Source organism: Daphnia pulex, chromosome 9 (genome assembly GCF_021134715.1).
Source record: "Daphnia pulex isolate KAP4 chromosome 9, ASM2113471v1".
In the NCBI taxonomy this organism is placed as follows: Eukaryota; Metazoa; Arthropoda; class Branchiopoda; order Diplostraca; family Daphniidae; genus Daphnia; species Daphnia pulex.
The window spans coordinates 8,398,407-8,409,952 of record NC_060025.1 but is presented as its reverse complement, the minus strand read 5'-3'; the positions used below and the strand labels follow the sequence as shown (position 1 = coordinate 8,409,952).

At 36.7% G+C, this 11,546-nt stretch overlaps 2 protein-coding genes and 1 long non-coding RNA gene across 5 annotated transcripts; 1 reads left to right on the top strand and 2 right to left on the bottom strand.

The window, feature by feature from the left end:
* Positions 1-1,307: 1,307 nt before the first annotated feature.
* Positions 1,308-8,321, bottom strand: LOC124202652 (glutamate receptor ionotropic, kainate glr-3-like). Its single transcript, XM_046599000.1, has 16 exons — positions 8,147-8,321; positions 6,745-8,063; positions 6,253-6,667; positions 6,138-6,189; positions 5,709-6,070; positions 5,514-5,636; positions 4,988-5,451; positions 3,528-3,571; positions 3,359-3,462; positions 3,171-3,255; positions 2,954-3,112; positions 2,674-2,893; positions 2,391-2,608; positions 2,193-2,315; positions 1,974-2,125; positions 1,308-1,888 (listed from the first exon to the last, which is right to left on the bottom strand). The coding sequence occupies exons 7-16, from the start codon at positions 5,103-5,105 to the stop codon at positions 1,660-1,662; spliced, it is 1,452 nt and encodes a 483-aa protein (XP_046454956.1). The 5' UTR covers positions 5,106-5,451; positions 5,514-5,636; positions 5,709-6,070; positions 6,138-6,189; positions 6,253-6,667; positions 6,745-8,063; positions 8,147-8,321; the 3' UTR covers positions 1,308-1,659.
* A 142-nt stretch (positions 8,322-8,463) lies between these two features.
* Positions 8,464-9,477, top strand: LOC124202661. Its single transcript, XR_006878294.1, has 2 exons — positions 8,464-8,853; positions 8,925-9,477. It is a non-coding gene; the product is annotated as an uncharacterized LOC124202661 (long non-coding RNA).
* Positions 9,209-11,144, bottom strand: LOC124202658. 3 transcript variants are annotated; one of them, XR_006878293.1, is made up of 4 exons: positions 10,988-11,144; positions 9,552-10,910; positions 9,409-9,475; positions 9,209-9,331 (listed from the first exon to the last, which is right to left on the bottom strand). XR_006878293.1 is itself a non-coding variant. In XM_046599009.1 (3 exons), the coding sequence occupies exon 2, from the start codon at positions 10,780-10,782 to the stop codon at positions 9,559-9,561; it is 1,224 nt and encodes a 407-aa protein (XP_046454965.1). In that variant the 5' UTR covers positions 10,783-10,910; positions 10,988-11,144; the 3' UTR covers positions 9,209-9,475; positions 9,552-9,558. The 3 variants fall into 3 exon arrangements, 2 of the variants coding, with proteins under 2 accessions (XP_046454965.1, XP_046454964.1); XM_046599009.1 differs by having other exon boundaries at positions 9,209-9,475; XM_046599008.1 differs by having other exon boundaries at positions 9,209-10,910.
* Positions 11,145-11,546: the final 402 nt, after the last annotated feature.

Below are 11,546 nucleotides of genomic sequence, written 5' to 3'. Positions count from 1 at the left end.
GCAGATAATATTAAGATGTGAGCACCTATTGATGTTCCATCTCTAAAACGAAACTCAACGTCACAATTAATTTGATCATGCAACATTCTGGTGAATTCACTCATTGTGTTGATGATATTTTCTTGTTTCACGGAGCTCATCCCGAAATCTATCCAAACCGTGATGGCCTTCAAACACGAGACACCAGACCAGCAATGACTCCATTTACCAGAACCATTATTTTTTAAGTGAATAAGGAGTTCGTTGTCATAAGTTTGAGAGGAGGGCTTATCAGTCATTCTAACAATCCAAATAAATAGTGGAGAAAGCGATGAATCAAGTTTCTGCTTCTTGTGGGATTTTGGTGATTCATCCAATGATTCTTCTGATTTAGACAACCCTTGCTTGCTTGCATTCATTTTGTTCAATTCAATAAAAGTAGAGTTGTCGTCGTATGTTGTCTCTTGTACGGCAACAATTTTGCAATATTTGCTTTCAACTTTGTTAAAACTGTATTCAATGATGAATGCCCGACCTGCTTGAGATCCGCACAATTTAAAAGTTTTCTTTTGGTTTTTGGGGACAACACCCTTCTTAATTTTGTCCTCAATACACCACTTAAAACGAAACAATCCATGTCGAACTTCTTCAGCAATTTTGATCTGATTTTTGTCAGACATTTTCAACTTTGTAGCATCACAAACAATATTCGAGACTTCCATTTTCAGCAGAAGAGATTTGTAACGGCTTGCCTGAAATCTGATAAAAAGGGGCTGGGATATAACAGTGTTGTCATTTGCAAAAATTTTTTTTTTTTCAAATTATTTTTTTAGACTTTGCTAGCTAGATTTTGTTACCATCTTTGATTAGACTCGAGAATGAATCGCAAGAAGTCGTTTATTTTTTATAAATAATTGTTGATTTTAATTAATTGGCGGATCCGGTCTAGCGACAGTTACACAGCTTGAAAATCATTTACCTTTGTCTGTGACCAGAGAGACTCTGTGACTCCCGGGACTAGGAAATCCAAGTGGGTTTTTTAAATACTTGATCAATCGCTTCTCTATCAAGCGTAATGCATGGAAAGAGATGTCAACATGTGACGTGGAAATGAAGTACGCGCAATATATGGCCTATGGGCTCTCACTTGTCATTCAACGATGTCATTCAAAACTGTTCAACACTAACGTTATAGCAACTACATAAAGTAACATAAGCACTCGCGGTTGCTACAACAAAATTGATTTATTGACAATAGGTAACCTGAACGTCATTTACGAAAAGTGTAGCACTTGAAATGATGACAAAATACGAATGAGATTCCCATATTTATTGATTTCTCTTTAGAATATTTCAGTTTATTGCATTTAACTAATAGTCTAATTACGATTTAAAACACGATAAGATTTAATGTCAAACATTTAGTGTACTTATAGGTTTTGGCATTAGGTGAATAATATCGTAAAAATCGGATGAACACTGAAACATTGCAAAGATAGACAAAAACCCATTAAACTTAAAATGGTCACAAGAGGTAAGCAACAAATATAAGGAAAAAAAAATGTTTTGGAGCACAACTTTGATGAATTGGCTACAAAAATGATGACAACTACATGTCCTAAGCTTAATGAAACTTTCACCTTTCAACTGCTTCAGCCCGATTAACGGAGCAGAAAAAAGCTATTTTTTAGCCATATTATAGTAGATCAATTCTAGCAAGAAACTTAGTGTCGCCAATCCAATTCCAATTCCTAGGATCAGAAAAGCACTAGTCAAATCGGACAGCCGAATCGGAACTAGACGAGAGACTCGATTCTTTTCGTCGGCGAAACATTCGTTTGCTTTTGGTATGGTAGGGAGGTTCCTCACCCAAAACATCATAAAACCACTCTCCCAAAGATTCATGAGCCTATTTTACCCGTTGGCAACAAAAACAAAATGATAAAAGAATGAAATTTTTAAAGTTAAACTTGTTGCCATATAATTCTACTAACCCTTGGCTAATTGTTTTAGTGTATGAGCTTCCCTTCTTAAAAAGCAACGAATAAAATCCCGTAGAGATGGGCAACATTTTAGAAGTTTTAAATCGGCATTTCTTATCCTTTTTATACTGCGAACCGACAAATGCAATGCCAAAAGTGCGAAGCTCAAATGAGAAAAGAATACAATTAATATTAATAATGAAAATTAACAATAACATTTTGTTCACTTACAAAAGGGTAAGCGTAGTGACCGGTCTGCAGTTTAGCGGCCAACTTGAAAGGATCGCCGAGTATTTGATCCGGATGACGCCGAGCTTTATCACCCAAGACCTTATAAACGCCAGAAGTTGCTTTCTGGATAACAATAGGTTTTAAAGTATCCCTTTAATAAAAGATGAGGAGAAAATTAAAAGGCTTAGACTTATTTACCAGAATTTGTTCTCCAATTGACGTGTCATGTCGGAGAACGACCCCAATCTCTGAACTCGCAGCCAAATCTTCAAAAGATTCGATGGACGGCTTCATTTTCGGCTTGGTGAGTGACGAAATGACGATTCCCGTGTAAGAGTTAACCAAAACAGTAGCGCACAAAACCCAAACTCCGGCCAGGACCCGAAACGAGTTGCGACTAAACGCTTCTCTTCCTCCTATCATAATTCACAAATTTAAAAGATGAATGCAACAAGCGAGTTAAAAAGTTTAACATGATTACCTTGATTCGTTATGGTATTAATAACATAGGTTATGTGGGGACCAAAGAAGATAAAGTTGCTCCTTTGACGTGAAACGTTGCGATTATGTCGAGTTGTTGATTCAGAGTCGACAGTAGCCTCGTCCGTTGAAACGACAGTGAAACATCCATTGTAGCACCAGGTAAAGAGTGTCATGGTCCCGATTATGACGATAAGACTAATGAAAACCAACAACCAAACCTAAAATTTAAACAGTTAGGATACGTCATACACAAAATTATATAGATATTAGCCATATACCGTAGGTTGAAATGGACCAATGAAAGCAAATAATCTGCTTTCCTCTCCAGGTCTTGGCACAACAAGACTAAATCCTTCAGACCACGTGAAGAAGGTGTAGTCCATTCTTTCCACTCTGTCCATCGTTAAGTAGAAAGAACATGCTATTCCGTCAACATCCTGTAAAAGAAAAGGGAAATAGGTTAATCAACTTATTCCTAAACACATATTCCCTTACTTTGTCGTTGATGAGTTGGTAAAACAGCGCTTCGTGTGTGCCGTATTTTTCGGCAATGGTTTGATTTATCAACACGAAAGAATATCTGTAGAAATTAGAGTAAATCGCGAGTAAACAAAAGTAAAAGTGATTTTAATGGAAAGTATTATGACATTTAAGTTAAGTAAACGACAGGTGATGAAACTTACGTGAAGTTAAATTTTGACGCAAGCCAATCAGTTAAGTAATAGTCCGATCCGAAGAATGTAAACGTACCGTTAGGTCCTCTGGTTACAGTATCAAAAGGTGGATTCTTAATAAAAAAATACGAAATTAATGAAAGATGTCGACTAAATTATCTAAAACAAAGCACATTACATCGAAAACAAGGTAATTAAAGTGATGGCCACCTAAATCGTTTTCTGCAGAGAAATCAACATTAGTTATAAAAAATAGCGCAACAATTATCGAATGGTTTTTCATAATAAACATGATAATTTCTCTTATGTTGAATCTGTCCAAATATGCTAGCTATTCTTTCAAGATGGGAGCAGAGTGTGTTTAACAGTCAGCACCTTGTCGAAAACTAATTACCCATCGAGATGGAACCGCATTTTCGTGGGACAGTGATCGCATTATCGAGGGGCGTTGCCGAATGAAACAATCCAACTCGTCTTTTTTGTGATACTGTTCGACACAACGAGCTTGCGATTGGTCGGTGGTAGCCGAGTAGGAATACTAACAACATTACATTAGAAAACTCCTGTTGTTTTTAACTCTTTGCTATGCTGCTTCGATTCTGGTTTTGCTTACATTTATAACGCAAACAAATTTTGAGTTTGAAGTCTACAGAAGTTGCCTTCTATTATTCCCACTGGGAATCATAGCGGTGTCTAAAATCAAGAATAGTCCCAGAAGGCTGTCAATAACATGATTGATCTATCTGAGATGATAACATCAAATACAAACTCGTGAAACTGGCCTAATTTGAATTATTTCATCGATTCAAATTCACGAAACAGTTTGTCCCTTCCAAATAAAATTAGGAAAATCTTGTGTGCAACAACAAGGACGGTTGCTAGACAACATCATTTCATAAGTGTACTGTATATTAAGCGATTGCTACCTTGGTCGTGTCAATCATTGACAACCACGAAAGCGGATACCTTATAATTCCCCTCTCCCCGCAAAAGGTTTCCCCAATAACAGCTGGAAATAAATCATAACGAAATCAATCATGACGTCAATACTGGCCAACCAACCAATTTTTAGAGCCAAATACTATATTGTTTCTGTATTGCAGAGACGGTATTAAAAGCCGTACGGCATTTAGATGTTCATACTTAAGCAGTTATAAATAATTTAAAAAAAAAACTTGGAGCAGTTTTCTCTAGAATAAAATCTAAGAACTTAGAAGTACTCTACTTGTTTACTGCAAGGGCATAAAACATATCACGCATAAGAGCACCATTTCTTTGAATGATCGCAGAAAAGTATGTGTTCTCGTCAACGAACCAACAACCCAATCTTTGCAACTGAATTTTACGCGATTAAATGTGATTTGTTATTAGGCTAACCTCACCAATGCCACCCAAAAACAAATACCAGCATTTGACCAGAGAGCGGAAGAACTAAAAGAAACGATTAAACCAATCTTACTTCTAAAACCAGCCTTTCTAACACCAAAAAAATAAACCAAGTATTTCGATTCACGCAACAGAAACCAAATGTTATAAGGGATCGCAATATCAGCTCCCCTCCAATATTTACCACAAATAGGGAAAACAAACATTTTATGCCGATTCAAATCAATAATTGGATAATAATAGGGGACTTACGCGCGTATTGATTGACGTCAAGGCTCTCTAGCTGAAAATTAAACTGACATCGTCGATGAGCAGAGAATCTGAATCTCTGCGATGTGACGGCAGGCAGCCAGACAGGCGTTTTGGGCATCGTCTTCTTTTTTTTTCAAAGAAAGAAAATAGGAAACCAATTAAAAAGTGAAATGTATACGTGGCCTTATTTAGTAATAACTCTCACTCCATCAGGATGAAATAATTCACAATTAAAATTCCATCTTTAAATTGTTGGCGCAAATTCTTTCTCAACTTGAGATTGGTGACGAATTCGATCGAATCGAGATTTAGAAAGGCGATCAAATCCAGTTGGAAAACTGAAGCGGGCCCAATGTCTCATCATCTTTGCCAGTCGGGGGCGAAAAACTCTTCCAGCCAGCTGTTGGATTCGTCCATGGCCGTCCCTATACGAGAAGAGCTGTAAAAACCGTTAATGTCGTAATCTTGAAGGGAAAAGAAATGAGTCAATCGTCAAAAAAGTTTTGATAAACAATTTGTGGCATACTTGGATTGTGGATGGAATTTATCTTCGTCGAAAATATCACAGAAGACGTGGACTCAGCATTCGCACCAATACTTCTTGGGTAGTCGAAAGCCTGTAAAGTAATTCGACCACAGTTGAGAGGCACTGTAGAAATAAGTTAAGTTACAATATGAGGACTAAAGTTCACTGAACGAATTTTTGCAAACAGAAGTAGACCTATATTTTTGGAGATGGTAATTTCCAGATATCTTCTAGATAGGAACGATTGACTAAAGTGCTGGCAGTATTCATGACATGGAAATATTAATGGCACACTTTGATCGTTTCGTTCTGCACAAGAAAAAAAGATCAAAGGTTGAAACGACGGGAATCCAAACATTAAACAATAGCAAAACGCACCGTATTGGTAGAGGGTTGAAGGACCAATTTCTCTGCTTCCGGCAATAGTTTTCAGGTTTTTCTTTGGCGTCCACCACAGTGCGGATGTGAAGGCAACGACAAACAGGTCCAATCCACCAAATTTTCGACGTCATACTCACTTTCTGACTCATAGTCAAATTCACCTTACAGAACATTTGCTAAGTAAAAATTAATTCTAAAAAAACCTGAAATAATTTGTTATTGATTAGTGAGACGGTAGGTTACCTTAAGCGTTTCCATACCGACGAATAAGTCAAAACGTCAATGTAGAGCGCATCTAAAAATATTATTGAAAATAAAAATATGGGAAATTGAATGCAATCATACAAGTGTAACTTACATTTCTCATAGCCACTAGCGTCTGGTGAAGGCGTCGTAACTAACAGTGGGCCAAGAATGCGAAAGCTATGACCTAAATAACTCCCGCAAGAACTTTTGTTTTCCAACTAACAGGGGGATAAACTTGACATACGACTCACGTAGAATAATAGAGCGAAAATGTCAGCTTTGGTGATTTATTGCTATGTTTGAACAAGCAAAAGAGCAGCAGAACCACGAACAATAAATTTGAGAATGCTTTACGATGCAATCGTTTCAGTGAAATTACAATTCGTGGACAATGCAAAACGCAATAAAATAAAAAGAAGCTAGGAGAATTTTTACAAAAACTATTGAGATAAGAAAACGAAAAGCCTTACTCTTCATTCGGAATGATCGAATAGGCACAGATAAACTATGGGGTAAATCTGGAAAACCTGATAAACATAAAAAACGATTATTTTCTACCGTAAATATTTCCACAACTTTTTAAAATTTTTAATGATTCACGAACCGTAAAACTAAGGTGACGAATACGAATCTGACGATGTCGTTGTTTCATGTTGGTAGTATCGGTACGGAAGGGAAGCGAAACGTTTCAAGACAATCAAACACAAATCCGGATAACTCTTAAGAAAGTCCTCGAAGTCGGCTTGGTCCAAGAGCTTGCGAAAATTTTTAAGGGTAAATTTCAATGCCATTTCAAAAAGTGGTTTTGTTGATCGGAAGTGCGACCAAATTAATAAGTTGGTGACGTTGTCAATTCTCACTCGTTCCTGCAGAGCTTCGAGGCAATCATTTTTAAGATGTTCGACGGAGTATTTATCCGCAGCCTCGAAGAGTAGTTTGGTGATGTTTTCATCTGCGAGTTTGGGTGCGCTGCCAGTGTATAAGTAGTCGAGAAGTTGCCGGAATATTTCCAATTCAATATCAGTGATGGTCACTTCACGCGTTTGAGACTCTAAGAGACCCGACTGGAACATGGCAGAGAACACTGGGCTGCCGATTGAAAGAATTAAGATGTGGGCACCAATGGATTTTCCATCTTTGAAGCGAAATTGGACATCACACCGATGTTGATCGTAAAACATACTGGCAAGGCCACTCATTGTTTTGATGACGTTTCTTTCTATTTGGGACTGGGTCCCAAAATCTATCCAAAGATTGATGAAGTCAGGTAATTTAAAGCTATACCACTCTACTCTCCATTCATCAGTATCATTTTTCAAAAGCTTTCTTTCACTTCCTGATCCTGATGCATATTCTGAGGTGAGGATCCACATGAGCATGGGACGAATTCCATTTTTGAGGGGATGAGGAGTATCCATCTGCTGTTCTGGCTCATTTTCACCTTCAATGGCATCTATGTTGCTACTTTCACCAATACCTTCATGATCATTGTCTTCTTCATCATCATCTTCATTAAATGAGTCTTCATCTGTTTCTTCTTCACTGTCGCTTTTTAGTTCTTCTTGGCTGACTTCATTAACAACCAAATTTTGTTTCAAATTCCGATACTTTTTACGTGTAGGAACAGAATAATCAAAAAGCATTTTTAGAATCAAGGATGACTTACACAAATTTAGTGTGACATAATCACGGCACACACCCTTCTCCATGATATCTTCTTTTAATTCCCATCTGATCTTAAATAACCCACTTCGAATTTCTTTTGCCTGGATTCTGGATGAACTTGCCATTTTACTGTTCCTGACAGACGAGATGAAGTTGTTCTTAACAGGTTCAAGAGTTGGATAGCATCCAATTCACAAGCAATATTTACAAATCTTCCAGTCAGTATGATGATAAATTCTTTCAGTTGATTTTAAAAATCTGTGAGTTTAAAAAAATTGTTACAGCACCACCAAGAAAGAAGATGATATCACATTTATACGAATTAGTTAGTTTATAATTACCTTTTTAAATGCAAGCGTTTTTGTTTCTTGGAAACCTTTAGTGATCACTTAAAAATTAAAATTGGGAAAATTGGTGGAGATAACGTGCTTGACTACTTGAGAGTTGAGACTTGAGAGACTAGTAGGTAGGGAGACAGATTAGACACCGAGACAGACGGATGCCGCCATTTTGTGATCATTGTTGTCAGGTTGTAAGTATGCCGCTGAGTTCATATTTAAATAACATCGATCAGCAATTGCATTACCGATATTTAAAAAAAAAACTAGGTTTCATTTCAAATTTGTATTCTTGAATTTAAATATTTTCATTTGCTGATTTCATTTTCAAATCGACAAAATGCGATAGTTGGTTTTGCTTTTAACATTTGGCGTTAGATGGCTTCAAATGTTATTCAGTTTCCAAGGGCAAACAAACATTCGGAATCTTTGTCACAATCGTTCGCAATCACACGTCAACGTTCTTCACTCTATCGTTAACTTATTCGTTAAGTGTTTGATGGATACACAAGCACTCAGTCTTTTACTGATACTAGTGTTTAGTGTCTTTTCCAGTTACCTTAGTACAAAATTGGTAGATTTTGCTTTGTTTTAACCGCTGATTTGTAAAATGTCGTACACTAACGGCACCTCAAATTAGAGGTGGATGTGAGCAAATCGGTCCGGAAGCACCGCTTCTCCATACTGGCCCATCTTCGGACGGTTCTAAAGTATTTTAGTTTCACATTTCTATTATTTTTCCATTATTTTATTTTATTTTATTTTATTTACTCCTTTATAGGGATCGAGGTTGATACATTTTATCCTTGGTTCCATTACTGCTGTTACAAGCGGTTACAATTGCTGTTATTGTAGTCAGTACATAACCTAATTCTACTGATGAATAACCTTTATTTCATTCCAGATGATTTTGTATTGAAATCAAGAAGTCACCTTCATAGTTTTTTTATCATCCACTCCAAATCATAAACTTACTTTTTTCTCTGCATATGTGCATACTTATACAGGCAATATAACACGGGGATGAACTCGACATATAACTCACGTAGAATAAGAGAACGATAGTTTAACATGTCAACCTTGGTGATTTATTACTATGTTTAAACATGCAAAAGAGCAGCAGAACCAGGAACAAGAAATTTGAGAAAGATGCCATCTTTTCAGTAAATTAACAAAAGTTTTACGATACTGCAAAACGTGAAAAACAAAAAAAAAGAAGTTAGGAAATGTTTGACAGAAACTAATAATATCAGGAAAAGAAAAACCTTTCTCTTCATTCAGAATGATCGAGTAGGCATAGATAAACCCCAGATTGGAGTAAATTGGGTGAAACTGATAACGGAAAAACGATTATTACATATCGTAAATATTTCAAAAACTTTTTTTCAATTGAAAATGATTCACGAACCGTAAAATTAAGATGACGATTCTGTAGATGGCATTGTTTCATCTTGGTCGCATTGGCACGGAAGGGAAGCGACACGTTTCATGACCATCAAGCACAAATCCGGATAATTCTTCAAGAAGTCCTCGAAGTCGGCTTGGACAAAGAGCTTGCGAAAATTGTTAACGATGAAATCCAACGCCATATCAAAAAGCGGTTTTGTTGAGTGAAAGTTAGACCAAACCAATAAGTTGACGACGTTGTCGAGTCTCACTCGTTCCTGCAGAGCTTCGAGACAATCACTTTTAAGGTTTTCGACGGAGTATTTATCCGCAGCCTCGAAGAGTAATTGGGTGATGTTTTCATCTGCGAGTTTGGGTGCGCTGCCAGTGTACAGGTAGTCGAGAAGTTGCAGAAATATTTCCAAATCAATATCAGTGATGGTCACTTCACGCGTTTGGGACTCTAGGAAACCCGACTGGAACATGGCCGAAAACACCGGGCTGCCAACTGAAAGAATTAAGATGTGTGCATCAACGGATTTTTCATCTTTGAAGCGGAATTTGACATCACACCGATGTTGATCGTGAAACATACTGGCGAGGCCACTCATTGTTTTGATGACATTCTTTTCTGTTGGGGACTCAGTTCCGAAATCTATCCACAGATTGATGAATTCGGGTAATTTAGAGTCACACCAATCTACTCTCCATCCATTATCAATATCATCTTTTACAAGTTGCTTTTCAATTCCTGATACAGATTCAGAGGTGTAGATCCACATATGCATAGGGCAAATTTCAGTTTTGTTGAGATGGGAAGAACTCTCATCCGTCTGGTCTTCTGGTTTTTTAGCATCGTGTTCACCTTCATTGTTGCTATCTTCTTCATTACCTTCATGACCAATTTCACTGCCATCTTCATCAAAATCATCTCCTGGTTCATTTCCATTAACTGAGTATTCATCTGCTTCTTCTTCCTCCACTTCTTCTTCCTCCATTTCTTCTTCAGAGTTGTTTTCCAGTTCTTCTTGGCTGACATCTTTGACAGTAAAACTTTTGTTTAAATTCTTACTTTTTTTAAGTGCGACAGAATATTCAAAACCCATGTCAAAGACCCAGGATGACTTGTATACTTTAAGTTTAACATAATCTTGACAGAAACCTTTCTCCTTTAAATCTTTTCTTAATTCCCATCTGATGTTGAATAACCCACATCGAATTTCTCTTGCCTGGACTGTGGAAAATTTTGCCATGTTACTGGTAACGAGATGAATAAGTTGTTCTTAACAGGTTCAACAGTTTGGGTCAATTCACAAACAACTACGAAAAATCTTCCTGTCAGTATGATGATGAATTTTTTTCTTAAGTTGATTTTAGGAATCTGTTGAGTTTTAAAAAGTTATATAGTAGAACACCAACATAGAAAATGATTTTACAAACTAGTTAGTCTTTAATTACCTTCTTTATTGCAAGTGTTTTTGTTTCTTGGAAACTTTACTGATCACTTAAAACTAAGAACGATGATTGACAGGTTTGAAGAGATACAAAAGGTGATTGAGACTAGAGATACACCGACAGGGCGATGGCCATTTTGACTTTTGTTGTTGATCATTGTTGTCAGATGGTCAGTATGCCGCTGAACAAAATTGAACATATTCAAATAATATCAATTACTAACCACAATAAAAAAAACTAGGCTTTATTTCAAATTTTATGATTTTTAATTCAAATATTTTCATAATCTGATTTCATTTTCAAATCAACAAAATGCGATAATGCGATGGCTAGTTTTACTTTTTGCATTTAGCGTTAGATGGCTTCAAATGTTATTGCGCTTTCAAGGACAAAACAAATATTCTGAATACTATGTCACTTTCGTTCGCAATTTTTCGTTTCGCAACACGTCAATTCGCCTTATATTACTCATATCAACGTTCGTCATTCAATGTTTGATGGATTCACAAGCCCTCAGTCTCTTACTGATATTAGTGTCTTATGTGTCAACTCGTGCAGGCAA